The sequence below is a fragment of the Zeugodacus cucurbitae genome, chromosome 3, assembly GCF_028554725.1.
Source record: "Zeugodacus cucurbitae isolate PBARC_wt_2022May chromosome 3, idZeuCucr1.2, whole genome shotgun sequence".
Classification (NCBI taxonomy): Eukaryota; Metazoa; Arthropoda; class Insecta; order Diptera; family Tephritidae; genus Zeugodacus; species Zeugodacus cucurbitae.
In genome coordinates, this window is record NC_071668.1 from 68,822,691 (window position 1) to 68,838,647 (window position 15,957).

Consider the following 15,957-nt stretch of genomic DNA (forward strand, 5'->3'; position numbering starts at 1 on the left):
CTGAATTCTGGCTTTGGTTTTTAGTTCATTAATGATTTTCAGTACTTTTTCGATTTTTCGAGTTTGAGTACCTTTCCGAGTTTTAGTACTTCTTAATTTTTACAGAATTCTAAATTATACTACTGCACTTTTTAGTAGTTTCTTAAACTATTTATTTCACGCTTAATACGTTTAGTTATTATATTTAGTACTTAATTTTGTTAACAAAATAATTTTCAGCCGTTTTTAGAACTAATAGCTGAATTTTTCGGTACTATATTAGTACCAAATGTAATAAGTAGAGTCAGTAGAGACTTTAGTAATGGAAAGTTACTAAAATTTTGATAATGTGGTCTACGAAAATACTATTTTTAGTACTCATACTAAATAAAACAAAGTCGAACTTAATAAAACGAAGAGTTTCGTTTCTGGATTCATGTAGTTTACAGATCCTATGAGTCCTTCTTGAACAGTGAACCAATTTGAGTGAATCTGTTACTCTGTTATGTCCAAACTATAAATGTACATGGTGAAACCAATTTCTAAAAGAGAATACATTAAAAACATTTAAATGAGACCCATTTTTGCTCCTTTTTGGTTTTAATATTTATCCAATAAGTCCCCAGCCTTAAGCCACTTTATTGCGCATTGAACCGGAAATGAAATCTAAATGATAAACCTTTTCTGAAGTTCCGATCAGGATATTCTAGGTTGTCATATATCTCCCTTCCGCTTTTGTGCTCTTTATTAAATGCTTTATAAAAAGTGTTACAGTGATCGGATTTAGTTCTAATATGCGCCGTTTCGTTCGATAATCTGTTTCCATCTAGAGGGCAACTTTATAATACCCCCCTGTAGAAGCCCCGTCCTTATTTGCGAAAAATCGGACAGCCACTTTTCACAAGCTTCTTTTGACCCACCAACTTTACACCACCAAGGGAGTTCGCCATGGACAGGAACAGGTGGTTATCACTTGGCGCTATGTCCGGGCTATATGGTGGGTCGATAAAATCTCCCATCCGAGCTCCCATAGCTTCTGACGAGTCATCAACAAAGTGTGTGGTCTGGCGTTGTCCTGGTGGAACATTACACCCTTTCTGTTGGTCAATTCTGGACGCTTCTGGTCGATCACCAGCTTCAAACGGTCCAGTTGTTCGCAGTAGATGATAGAATTAGTGGATGATTCCCTTCCAATCCCACCAAACACATAGCTAAACCTTCCTGGCCGTCAAAGCTTGATATTGTCGTATGTGATCCATTTTTCGACGCCAGTCACCATCCGCTTCAAAAATGGTTCGAGTTCGTTCCATTTCAGCTCCATATCGCAGGCGTTGATTCGGTCCAGAAGGTTTTTCTGCGTCAAATCACGCGGCACCCAAACATCAAGCTCTTTTGTGTATCCAGCCTTCTGCAGGCGGTTTAAAATTGTTTGGTGACTAACTCAATTCTCCTCGGCGATGTCACGAGATGCCACTTGCCTGTCTAACTTGATGTTTTCCATGATTTGATCGGTATTCGTTGTCACAGGTCTTCCATCGGCTGGCTTATCCATGGTGTCGTTATCACCCGCTCTGAATCGTCAAAACCATTCTGCCGCAGGTCCAGAGTACCATTCCCCAAAACATCCATTAATCTCACGGAACGTTTCTCTAGCGGATGTGAGCGAATTTCGTCGTTAGTGAACTCCATGTTTACACGTCTATAACTGTTGAACGCAATATCATAGCCTTTTGTAGGTTGGTCAAGACCTTACAAAGATGTATAGTATTGAAAAATAAGAGCTCTGTAGCGCTTGATACATAGCCGCCAAATTCAAAAGAAAAAAGGCGGAAGGAATATTTGACAACCTTATATTAATTTTTCACTCATAGCGATTCCAGAGTTTCCAAACCTATTTATTTTGTACCAGAAAAAACCTCTATAATAATTTCAATTACTCAAAAATCAAGAGTTCTGCTGTATCTTTCGAGATTAAAACTGTGAAACATTTTTTTAAAAACTTTTTAGTTCTATCAACTGTTCGTTGGGTAATTGATGCCATAAGTTTTATTTTTTCTATTTTTTATTTACTCTGCTAGCGAGCGAAGCACTTTAAAATTTTATTTACACAAACTACTATTTGCGCTAGCTCATGTTGCAAGTTTGCGCATTGAGGGTTGCGGCAAACGACCTTCCTGCCACATAGCGGCCTTTATACAATTTAAAGAGTTTCGAATTTTTAAAAACTCACTACGCTAAATTTCAACGCGCTTACTCTTACTCTACAAAGTGCTGTGTTTTCCTTGAAGTTCTCCGCGCTTTAACGTTGTTGTATTTATTTTTTTATTTTTATATATATTTTTGTGATTTGCCACTGCACAAGTGTTGCAATTGCTTTACGCTCAACGCGCGCGCTACGGTAAAGCGTCTACTGTGGGATGCAGTATATATGTTTGTTGTTGATTTTTCATGTTTCTTTATTTATTTTAATTTTTTTCTGATGTTTCAAAGTAACTTTCCAGCGCACACCCCCTTCACAGTAACAACTGTACTGCGCACCTTCGCCGCGCTAGCGCCCCTAAAGCTTTCCACCGCCACCGCGCCTTCGCCAGCACCTCGTCAGCTGCGTTGAGGCGTGTATACCACAAGTGTCCTTGAGCGCTTCAAAAATTCTTGTTCAGCGTTCACGCTCACTGCGCGCCCGCACTCTTTAGCCATTGCGAGCAAGCAACTGCGCTTTATTACAACAAGTATCTAACTCGCTCAGACTTCTTAAGCCCATAATAACCCTTACCCAGCTTGCGCTCAACGCGTCTAGGCGTTAATTTACAGCAATCGCACCGAAATCGAAATCGCACGGCGCGAAAACCACAAAACTCAAGTCGCAACCGCAGTCGGTAGCAATCACAAGTCAGCGGTAAGGCGTGGGCGGTGAGGTGCCCGCCAACAACAGCAAATAAGAAGCAGTGTAGAGTTTTCATGGGCTCTTGATTGCTTGGCTACGAAGCGAGGACATTTTAATTGCGTGCCTCATGCTTGTGCCTACCAACCTCCCAGTGCGCGCGTACGCAGATGCGCCTTAGCTCAGTTGGCGCGCGGCGCGACCACCTACAGTTGTAACGCGTCAGCGACCGCGTCACTTGTCGAGCGCGCGCGCTCGTCACTTGTGTGGGCAGTGTGGCGTGGCGTCAAAAGTGGATACTTGCGCGCTTATATATGTATGTACTGGAGGGTAGTTGTTGCAGCACGCTTCGTTGTTTCGTAGCAAGCAACCGTAGCGCTCGCCCGTCCAGCAGTCAGCCAACAATTTGTCATGCGGACGAACGCGCGCGCTTCAAAGAAAGAAGTGCGAAAGTGTGAATTTTTTCAGTTTATATTTTTTTTACTAAATAATTCTTCAACTTACCTTTTTTTAATGTGTGTTTGTGTGTATTAACGTCAACTTCATCAACATGTAACACTTGCCGCGTACCGTTAAGTGCTCTAGCACCTAATTTAATTTTTTATCCCGCCGTCGCGCCACTACTACTGTCGGCCCTTCTTACACTTTTCTCCTACTTTCTCTTAGGGCAAACCCTTTTAGTGTGTGGCGGCACAAAGGAAGCGTAAGTGTTGCACCTTTATAAGCATGCTTAAGTGGCAGCTTCCAACACGTATACATAGAAATCACTTCTTTATATGAGCGCGCACGTATGTGTGTGTGTGTGTGCGCGCGTTGCTAATGCACGTTAATGGCCTTAATAAAATGTTACATTTATTTTATTTTAATTCAATTTAATTTGCATTGCACGCCACTCGAGCAACTCCATTAGGCAGAAACGTGTCCATGGACACAGCGTGTTGCACGAAGTTAGGCAATCAGGAAAGCAGACAGGCAACAGCATCTTCAGTGAGCTTAGATGGAATATATATGTCTGTGCGCCGTTAGCCAAGCGTCACAGCAGCGTGTCACACGTTTTTCAAATCAAATTACCAACCATCATCGTCCCATCTACACGTCTCTGCCACGCGCGGCTATGTGGCAAGTATTGACTTTGTATACAAGTGTTGCAAGCTATAGCCAGCTGCCTCACATGCGTGCCACATTGATTCTATTTGCATTTGCCAACGTACTTTCGATAACTTCATTCAATTACAGTGGCAAACATACATACACATACGCACTCCTGTTTGTGCCACACAACACTGTTGTCACAACACTTCAGCAAATCGTTAAACAAAGCCTTACTGCCTGCCTGCCACAAAGTGTCAAAAAAGTTCGAGCAGTCGGAATATACCGTTATAGCCAATGTCTCTTGCTTATCTGCCGTTTGTTTGGCCGTTGTGTGGGGGCGTTCAAGTTGCCCCAGCAGCATATTGCCACACCTCCTTCCTTGCAAAGCGTTCACCTCCTCTCCACACACTTGCCACGCAAATCAATTTGATTAGATTTGAATTTAAAGTGGGTTGATCGTATGCGAATTTCATGTCGCACGCTGGTCACGTGTCGCGCTAGTCGAACGTATGCTGCGTTTGCACGCGACCTGTGCCCCAGCGTGTGACCGCATCGCTCCGCCTCGGTGATGCGCAACTCAATTTAGTCTGCGAACTGCTTAATTTTTTACTCAGCCCCCTCCTCTGCCTCCACCGCGCTATGCGCCGCTGCGGTCTATCAACACCGCGTTTCAACTATTTACCTTACTTATTAAGTTGTCCCTTGCAGTGTGCCGTCGAGCAGCTTCGCTTAATAGACTGTCTCACGCGTTGTATGTACGTGTTAATGTGACGATAACGGTAGTAATGTTTGTACTTGTCAACATCGATAGTGTTCGAAGTGTGTAGCGAATCGGGCAAAAGGGTGCCCGAAGACAGATTGATGGGGTCCATTTTTTTAATGTTGCAAGATTGTTAATAATGGCGCATGGTTCAGAGCTGTGATTTATTTTATTTAAACCCTTTATCAAAAGTATAGATATCAACGACCCACTCTTCAATTGCCAGCCTTCAAGATGTATTAAATAAGTCACCTCATTTTTTATAAGTTCTACCCTTACCAAAATACATATTTGACTCTTAACTGCCAAGTCAGTTCTTCCAGAAAAAATTTTCAAAAAAAACTTTTCGGTCCTACATTGATCATACCTTAAAACAGTTCTAGTACGTCTCAAAAGGTCTGTTGTGAGTATCTTATGTCTTTCTCTCTCTCGCTCTCTCTTTCTCTGAGCGAGTGCTTCGCTGAATTTCTGACAAAGAGTTCAGATTTTCACGATTAATGTAGTTGTAGGAGCATAAAACCTTCACCAATCCATTTTGGGGAACGCTATCGACCCGATAGTTTTTGACCCGGTTATATTCCGGGTTCGTACTGATTACAAAGGTCCCGTTGCCGTGAAAACAGAGCTTCCAACGTCTTTTTAATTCATAAACTCTCTTTTCAAAAGCTTAATGTTGGGACTCTTTATATTTAAAGGATTGTTTACAACTCTGATATTAGATTTGACTAGAATAAAATTTGAGGAACGTACAGCGACCTAGGGTCTACTGTACCCTCTCTTATTATCACAAAATACCATCCAACCTTGTCGCGTTAAGAAAACATAATAGTCTCCCAGGACTGATGGACGCAATACTTTCTCTTTGGGGAGTCAACGAGTAGCTGCTCATGTGTCTCGGCTGCTAGATCACAGAACCTGCACTGATCCGCGAGCAGACTCCAAGTTTGTACAAATGGCACCTTAGTCTGCAGTTTCCGTTCACCAGCTTCTAAAATAAGACCTTATATTACCAAGAAGTTCTGTTTCCAAATCTCAAAATGTCTACTCAACCATTGTTTACATATATTCCGAGAACAAGATTTGGACATCAATTAGTTCCATTATTAAAATCAATGATACCAGTTATAGGAGCGCAAAGTCATGGTTCGACTTCAGCTTCGAAGTTTCCGCTACAGGTTTGACCTCTCACATGCAACACAATTGATGATCAGCTAAAATATTTATTGCATTACTAAACCAAAAACAAATCTTCTACACACAACACCCTCGCTGCTCACCCAATTTACTACCCACACCACCTCCATTAACTCACGTATATGTGTGGTCCACACATTTAACACCTCATAAACTTATATTTTCCCCATGAGTGGGAATCAGCCAACCATCGCTTTTAGTGCGTCGCACTGAAGAAGGCCTAGAAAATCCAAATCAAATCAAAGCATATTTTAGACATTTTTTTTATTGCCACATCCTTTTTCGCACCACCGAAAACCGAATTTCTTGCACAACTTCGACACCCATCAGCCGCAGACGGCCTAGAAGACCTGATGGAGCGCTGCAGCTTCACTGATTTTGCATAATTTCATAATTTAAATCAAATCAACGCGCAAAGCGCTAACAGATAGTAAACAAACGAAGCGCATTTTTTGGATGCCAGAAAGCAGAGGAGTTGAACGCAAGAGCCGGTTTGAGCCGGTTCTACGGCGAAGACTACGAGTGAACGCATTAAATCAGCGATGCTTAAAATTTAATTGGACATAAAGCATATGCGTGCAACAGTCAAGAGAAAAACCGAAACTGAAAACAATAACAACAACAATATACGCAACGTACCCTTGACTACAACAACAACAATATGAAGTTTGTGCCGAAACCACAAGAGAATTAAAAACAGACACTGATTTCCAACCCAACTAGACACAGAAAATATGTATTGCTGTTGTTGTTGTTGTATGTGGCATGCCTGCGGGGGTAACACAAGCTAAACAGCTAACAAACAACAATCAAAACGAAATAAATAATAAATATACTTGAGTAATTCAATTTGCAACCTAACGATACATAAAACAAGTCATCATAACCTTGCAACATGAGGGTGGCTGCCGCAGCAAGTACCGTTAGCTGCAAGTATTTTGTGTAGACAACCGTTGAAAGTCGACACACCCGCAACAGCTTGGCAAACTACGCGTGTTTCTGGAGAAATATAATATATGAAATACAACAACAACAAACAAATCAGTGCAACAACAACAACAACTGCAGTAAATTACATTAAATCAGCTTTGCAGTGGCGAAACAGATTTTTTGATGTTTGCCACAATGGAAATAAATTCTTTTTTTTTTTCTCAATTTACTGTATGTTGCAAGTAGGGATGGCAACGATTAATCATTTGATTAAATTAATCGATTATTTTCATTCAATTTACGATTTAATTGCATCGAAACACTTTTTCTAATTACTCGACTATTACTCGAGTAATTGCAAAATAATCGCAAACAGCATTTAGAAATTTAATACATTTTATGTTCATCTAGGTTAGCGTACAAGGGTCGAAATTGGTCGCATCAGTCATTAATGACTGGAAACGGTGTAAACATAGTTAAATTCTAATATGTCAACGTAGTTTAATATCAACAAATGAATGTCTGGTAACACTTCATTTACAGTTAAGTCAAACGCATTTTACGTTCAGTTGTTTGAAGAGCAATGGCGTCAGTTAAAAGCGAAGTGTGGACATTTTTTTAATAAAATAGCAATAACTACGTTAAATGTCAACTTTGCTGCAAAAATTTAAAATTTTCTAATAACACAACAAATATGTTGCAGTATTTAAAATTAAAGCATGCAACAGTAGCCTGCAAATTGTGGTAAGTTGGAGCAATCGGTATTACATTTTAAATTTCTTCTAGTTATATATAAATATATGTGTACAAATTAGACTCTGAAATCTAGGAGTAACGACAATGTTCCCCTAAGTGATGATGACACTGACACCATAATTGAAATGCCGAGTTGCAGCAGCAAACCAATTAATGAAAGCCCTTCAGCTCCGAAACACTATTGATGCTTGGGAAGAACTGAAAACCGTACGGACTTTCAAAAAAGTATTGTCATCTACTTGGTACCTCAGTACCAGCTGAGCGGCTTTTCTCAAAAGCGGGTGCAACTGCGACCGAAAAACTCAATCGTTTGACAACAAAACGTTCATCGAAATTGCTTTTTCTTCAAACTTGGTTGAACAGACTTCTAAATTTTCTTGACTTCAATAAATATATTTTCCTTTATACTAAGACAAATGAATTTTTAATACGATATTTTAATTTTATTTTCGTTTTTGTTTTTGTGTATATACCAACATAATTTGAATGTCTGAAATAAGAATATAGTCTCCTATATTTTATTGGTTTTATTTTTACGCAAAGTTGCAAAACATAGTCTTTCAAGTAAGAGGCAATTCTTTTACTTTAAGATTGCTGTACATATTTTGAAAAATTTAATACCATTGTGCTACTTAACTTCAAATATAGACCATTTTCTCTTTTAGGATATGTCTCGGACTCTGTGATAGAGCATTATAATACAAAATTCGGCCCTGAAACTTGGTGGTGGTCTTTATGCAATTTAGTATTATTTGAAAACATTGGAATTAATCGATTACTCGATTTTTTTACATTAATTGCAATTATTTTTTTATATCTTGCAATTAATCATTTGATTATTTAATCGATTAAAAAAAATTTTTTGCCATCCCTAGGTGCAAGTGGCCAACGCTGGTCAGTGGTCAGCACGCGCTTGAAGTTACTCATACAACGTGTTGCTCAGCGTGTCTTTGTGTAACGTGCTTTGTTTGCATAACGGTTTAAAAGATACGCGCTTCTTCTCCGATTGTTGACTGTCCTTTTTTGCGGTGCTTTGTGCGCTTAGAGCTTCTTCTTCAATAATAATAACAACAATCATCCATCCAACATTACAATAATGGCAAGAAAGCGCTGTTGGTCAATGTAGAGTACTGACTGCGGTACTTGAGAATTTCACTTTCATGTTCTTAATTTAATATTATGGCCAGCACAAGCGGACGAAGTGACCGCCGAGGCATTGCTGTGCGTTGTTAAAAGGTTTGCTATAGTATAAGCAGCGTTTACCGTTAATCTAGCGGTTGTGGGGACTATGTGAATGGTCATTTCACGCACGAATATATAACTAATTGGGCTTGCCGAAATGAATGTGCAGTAATTATGACGAGGTGAGATGAGTAGCGCTTACCTGGAGCACTTCAAACGGGTATGTATATCACTCTTCGGTATTTGACTTCAACCAAACGAAAAGAATCGGAACGTTATGGAAAGTGGAGGTCGGAAAAGTAGCAATAGCTGAGAAGCTAACGTGCAACCGACAATCTACATGTAGGTTCGGCTGTACATAACCTCAAAGGAAAATAGCTCTTTATATTGAACCCAAATGTAGAAGTCCGGGAGGAGAGTCAATCTATTCCTCACTGAATTAGTTTATACATATAACAAATGAATTGAGTGCTTTACTGCGACTCTGAACATCAAGTGTTCTATTACCAACTCACGGCACGAGGTTCTGAGCATACATTTCTGACTTAAAAATGCGGTGTATAAATATTAAGTCGTTGGTTGTTGTTGTAGTTGTTGTAGCCCCGAAAAAGTTTCCCTATATAACTTTAAGAAATGCCATGAGTTGATAATATTTAACCGGGTAACAATCCGGATCCGTTCCAGTCACATAGAGCCGACGCATAATAGTTTTTTGTACAGTTAAGTTCCGGTTAAAACCTTACGGATTTTTTTCTTCTAGCAATGTACGTGAGATTTAGTGTCATTTAAACTTAACATGTCCCAAAGTAGTTGAGATCACATTGTCGATTTCAGTACCATTTGAATTCTGGAAAAACTTCAATCCATTAATAATATCTCTAACGCCACTGTTGACCGTCAATGCTGTATTAGATCGAAAACTCAAACAGTTACACCTGAGATAAAAAGCTTTTTCCACAAAATTGCATTATTACAAGACAATTCATTACAGAAGAAGAAGGTGCATCCTTGGATCAATGAAGATCGTGACTGGACGAGCAGGGTATACTTTTATCTAAATTATAATTTTTTGTTTTATATTATTGATTCAATTCGAGTATAGCTACAAAGAGAAGACTTATGGAGGAATTGATCAACAAATATTTATTTGTATCCTCAGCACAGATCACAGTCTTTGTAGCTTTTCTGGATGATCTAACCTTACTTTCCGTAGAAATCAAAAATAATGATTCATTGTAGGAATCTATAAGTCATCGTAATCCGATTATATTTCGCTTTTTGATCTAATTTGATGGATTTTATATCTCATCTCTACTGAGAAAATGTATCCAAGGTGCTTAACGATTTTTATGTACATATGTAATTGGCATTTCGATTATAGTCGAATCGGTAATAGCGGAGAAGAGCCTTCCTCGCGGGTACTGTATAGAACACTTTCAAAGCTGGAGTGTTTACGTCCATTTCGACAACATGACCTAGCCAGCGTAGGCGCAGTGTTTTTATTCGGTGACCTCAGTCTATGTCGTCGTATAAATCGTACAGCTCACAAATCTTCCGCAAACCTTCCTCTCGAAAACTCCTAGAGTCGTCGCATCGGATATTGCCGTCCTCATACATCAGGACAGGAATAATGAGCGACTTGGATAGTTTGATTTTGGTTCGTCTAGAGGCGACTTTACTTTTCAATTGCCTACTTAGTCCATAGCAAGAGCGATCCTGCGCTAGATTTCGAGACTCACAAATTGCTGAACACCACTGAATAACTCATTCAGGGGTGTTGTGGAATCCAAGACAGATTTGCCGAATGTCAGAATAGCAAACCAATTCTGATTTTCATTGGTGTCACAGAATCTGATTGGATTTTCGTCTTTTCGAATATAAGCAAAGCAATATTCGAATCAGCTGTTATACTATTTATTCATGGGGAAAAATTAGCAAGACATGTTTTTGGAATTGTAATCGTATAATTAGTTCAAAATATTCATTAAACCCAAAAAATATAATTAAAATGAGAAATTATTTCAGCTTTTATTTTATTTGGCAATGAAAGAAGCGCGAAAAAATTAAAGTTTTAAGGAATCCCAGTAATTCGCTTTATGCTCAAAGGAAGTCAAAAATAGTAATTATTTTTATGTAAAAATGTACATATTTAAATGTATATATACAGTAGAACTTCTCTAACTCGAATCACCATAAACCACAAAAAAAACTTCGAGGAAATTTGTATGGAATTGCCTTTCAATGCCACTTTAAGAGTTCGAGTTATGGAGAAATTCGAGTTATGGAAGGAAATTTGTATGAAATTTGATTTTTAAACGCTATTGCCAATTTAAAAGTTCAAGTAATGGAGATCTTCGAGTTATGGAAGTTCCACTGTATATTGTTTAACTTTTATATAAAAAGTTAAATATTTCCATGATCTATTCTGAATTACTCATTTTGTAAAATTCTTATAATATTTTATTTTTTTTCCGTTGAATTCAATAATTACGTCATTTAGGGTTCTTATCTTATTTTTTAATAATAATTATATTTTTTCCAAAGCGTGTTAACGGCAAATCAAAATAAATTTGAACAAAATGTCTCAAATCTGTCAGCCCTGAAGCTCTTGGTTTGTTTTTGATAGTTAAACCGATAAAATTGGTTTCCATGGCACCTATCTATAATCAATTGAATTTCTGATTCGAACATCAAACCAATAATATCAGAATTCATGACACGAACCAGAATTTTTTGTCGGTTTGAATTCCGATTCCGACAACTGTCAGATTCCACAATAACCCTAATTAAACCCCTTCAACCGGTTTTAGAGGTTTCTTGAAATTAAGGAGCCCACCTCAAAGCCTTTGAACCCATTAAGTTAAATTCAGCTATTTTTTCATATTCTTATTTATGCTATTTTAGTTATTGTATTACTCCATAGTAAGCGTTGAGTTCTTTTTAATCTATTCGAACTAAATATTATTCAGTTTTATTTTAAAATATAACCTCAATATTTCAAATCAAACTAGTCAAGGGATTCGCACTCAAAACAGCCATATTGTATATCAGGCACCTAGAAATATAAAAATTAACACCATTCCCCCAAAAGTATCACCATATCCATGTTAATTGCCATTAAGGAAATTTAAAACACTTCACGCCGTTGTCATTATAAGCCACGCCCAACCTAAAAGCTTTCCAAGCATTGTCTGCGCCAATACACACACACATTCATACACAGAGAGCACACGTTAAGCAATTCACAGCTGTAATTAAGAAATTGCGAAAATGACAATAAAATCGTCGAAGAGGAAATGCAACCACTTACCGAAACAAGTGCAATTACATATACCGTTATGCTTTGTATGCATGTGTATGTGTATGCACTTGCGCGCATTAAACCACCAGTGCAGTCTCATAAGCGTTAAGCCACTCAGCGTGCAGCTAAAGTCACTGATGCCACAACTGACACTTTGTTTAAATATCTTGATTGTTTTGTTGATATGAACATGTTTGAACATGCACGCTGACTGGCAAATACATCATCATAGCACAGCTTTTTATGCACAATCAACCAACTGTCACCTTTTAGCGCCAAATATGAACATAAATCAGCTAGATTAGCTTTTTAGCGCATTCCCCAATGATAGCGTCGCAAATTGCGTGCTTGTGTCGGGCAGGTGCCATGCACAACTAACACTTGCCTACCAACTAATTTAGCTAATTGCAACGTCCTTCGGGGATTGCTTGTGTGGCGTGCATATTTTCACACTTTGATTGCACATGAAAATGTGCATATGTATTTATGGATGTGTATGTCTACTTCCAGTGGGATGTGTGCGGAAAATATTTATTTTTGCGAAAAAAATACAATGAAAAGTGCTCCATAATAAGGAATAAATGAATATTGGCAGTTTGGCGTGCACAGCACTGTTTGATAGCTACTCTTTTGTAAACAAGCACAAACAGTTTGAATGCCTTGGTAACTACTGCTAGCAGGGTTGTGTTATGAAATGAATAATTTTTAAATTTTTGTGGTGACATCTGTGGGGAAATATTGGCGGTTCTTGATGGTTTAGAAAATAGATAAAGTCGTAACAAATAAGAATTCTAAGCTTATGCTTATGAACGAATTATTAATTTATATATTTTAGTTTTAGTTATTAATTATATATTTTAGTATACAAAAATTTAATATATTTTTAGGTTATATTTCTGTTCAAAAAATATTTAAAAATCACAATTATTAAGAATTTCTTACTGACTCAACTCTTAATTCTGAAGATGTTATAGATATTTCCTTGGGAATGTATTCTTAAGGACACTTGAAATTTTTATAGAAAGGCTTTTAAGAGCAAGGAGCAGAACAATAGATCATAATTATTTTAAAATTGCAAAAAAATAAATATAAAAAAACTGAAGTTTGATATATAGATTATTTAATCTCTCTATTTCTATCATGTATTATTTAAAAGGGTCTTAAGTCGAAAATCATCTAACTCGTACTCCCTTAGACTATTCTAATGGTAATTGCAAAGGACACGTAGTTTTTTTACGAACAAGTATTGTCGAACCAATAATATATTCCTGGGCTATTTTAGTAATAGTTCAAATCGCTACACAAAAAGAACATATAATTTTTCCAATATAATTTTTCAAAATTATTTATTTTTATCTCAACTCAATAGAACCAGAAATATCACAATATATATGTAATAATAATATGACAATAAGTCAATATATTATTTTAAACACAAATAATCATAATAATTAATGCATTAAATAATAAATATTCTATATTTTAAAATTTATAATTAATTAATTATTAAAAGTTGTATAGAAATCCATTTTATTAATTTTTCCACCAAATAAATCAACCGACAAGACAATATTTAACGCCGTTCAATTTTTGTTTCAACGCCACAATACTTTTTTAATCTCTGTGTAGCGCACTCTTCTGGCAACATTGTAAATTTATTTTGCTTTCGCTTTCTCATTGTTGCTGCACAATTTGTTTCGTGTGTCGAGTGTTTTTTTTTCGTTTTTTTGTGTGCATCAATAGGAAAATATTTCCGTTAAAATGTTCGTAAGCAAAAACAATTAATAATTTAATTAATATTTACAAGAAAAGCAATTGTTTAAACGTCATGTGTATACGTAATACTTTTAAGTGAAATTCGGATAGTCTACGCTGGCGCTATATGCTCAACAGCGACGTTTGTGTGTGTGTTATCTGCCTATACATTTGTATGTATGTATGTTTTTGTGTGCGCGTGTATATGCATTGGACTGTCTGTCCGTCCGTCCAACGGTGTGTCTATTCTCGTTGTAATTAAACGTCTCGCATCCCGCACCAGCGCTCCAGGTGCGATGAATCATACCTTTTCGTACGAGTAATTGTAAAAAAAAAAGAAATACTTAAGCAATAGCAAACAGAAATAGTTTTGTTTGTTGCTACTGCTGCTGCACACACAACAACAATACAGAATCCAATTAGTGCAAAGCAGGAAAAGCAAATGCATTCACGAATGCTGTGCGACAAGGTGAAATTTGGTTATAGTATATAGCGTTAGTGGCAAATATAGCTGCAGTTGTAGTGTACCAAGTGCATTTATGTAAACTGCAAGTGTCATAGATGGAACAACTAACAAGGAATTACATTTGCCAGCATTAGCATACATGTGAAAGTTGGAAACAATAAGCTGCCAATTGGCGATTGAACAACTTGCGTGTATTTGCTGTGGTGCCGCACGCAAAAATGAAAATGGTCAAATTATTCCTCAGGTAAGCGTCAATTTTGTATATACATACATATATTAATATATTATATTCTTGCTCTTGTTTATTTCCTTGCACATAAATCATAAACGTGTTGAAAGCATTAAAAATTATTATGAATGAAATGCAAAGCTGCGTCCATACAAGCGCTAAAACTTTAGAACGGACCTGCTTTAGGAATTGACGGCAACTTCATACCTACGCAACTCACCGCGTACACTAAATGCCGTAGCACGGTTAGCTGTTACTGCTGTCGTTCCAACCATACCGGTGCCATAGCACTACTCTCTGCCTTTTGATACACTGGTCTTTGTTTGTGCGTGCCTACGCGCTCTACCGTGTGCTGGTTTATTTTTGTGAATGACGTAATGCCAACAGCTCTGGCAGAGAGTAAAGCAGTCTGTCGTACACAATATATGTAGATACATATACACAAGCTATAGCAAAGAGCCAACCTAACAGCTCCAATAGCAACGACCAACAGACGGGCACAAAGAGCCCAGCTAGCATATCCACGTATATTTTAAATCCAAATGTTATAAATGTTCACAAAGACTACAAAAACAATATCGACACAACAAAAAAGTTGGGAAAAAACGACACGCGCAAGCGGCTAAAACGCTCATTATTGGTAGTTGTTTTAGCGTTTTTACGCTTTTGTTTGTTGTATTGAAGTTGATTTTTTGTTTTTGTTACGTTTACTTCACTCACTTCTTTTAGTGTTGTTATTGTTTCGGGACGCTTGCGACAGTGCCGAAGACGCTGCAACGCTTATTATTGTTGTTGTGTGGGTCGTTCATAATTCTTTTTTGGTTTTGCTCTCTCCATCAACGCTGTTTACTCGTGTCTTGGTTATTGTAGTTTGTGTCTAATGGGGAAATTGCCTCAACATTGTGCGTTGTGCCTGAAATTTGGTCAATGACCCAACACTGATACTCGCTGACATGCTTTCCGAGACTTATTTTTACTGTGATGACGTCGATAATGCAACGATTGTTTTTTGCTGTTTAGTGTAGATTACTACGTTTATGCGCGCAATAGGCTCTTTGATTGGCAAATTTCAACATTTGCCACACGCTACTAAGGATTTCGCAATTTTATTATGCAGTAAGTTGGTGAGGGGTAGCAGTTGAAACTGAAGTATGACCCCATTATCGCAACACACACGTGATGGTAATTTATCGATTTCCTGATTACTTGCAATATTGTCAACTGCACTACATTTATTGTTCTGTCGGTTGGATCATAGTTTAAAAATAAATGCTTACTGATTTGTATGGTAAAATTACAATTCGTAAGGCTTTCTAAAGAAAAGAGATGTCAGTTTGCATATAAAGCTCTTGAAATGCAGTAGTACTTGAAAGTGTCTGGCAGCAAGTACTGGTGTTAGTTACTGTGAAGGCGGAGAGTTGATGACTGAAAT

At 37.6% G+C, this 15,957-nt stretch overlaps 1 protein-coding gene across 4 annotated transcripts in view; it reads left to right on the forward strand.

Moving 5' to 3' along the window:
• Positions 1 to 15,957, forward strand: part of LOC105214724 (uncharacterized) — a 192,946-nt gene that overhangs the window by 116,077 nt on the left and 60,912 nt on the right. Inside the window, exon 1 of one of the 4 annotated variants that reach the window (XM_054226820.1) lies at positions 13,749 to 14,540. The exons of 1 other annotated variant lie outside the window; for it this stretch is intronic. Coding sequence is in view for 1 of the 3 variants with exons in the window: in XM_029041954.2 (XP_028897787.2) it covers positions 14,515 to 14,540 (26 nt within the window). In the remaining 2 variants the exon portion in view is untranslated. Of the gene's footprint in view, positions 1 to 13,748; positions 14,541 to 15,957 lie in introns of those variants that run through there. 2 more of the 4 variants (XM_011188301.3, XM_029041954.2) reach the window with 2 other exon arrangements.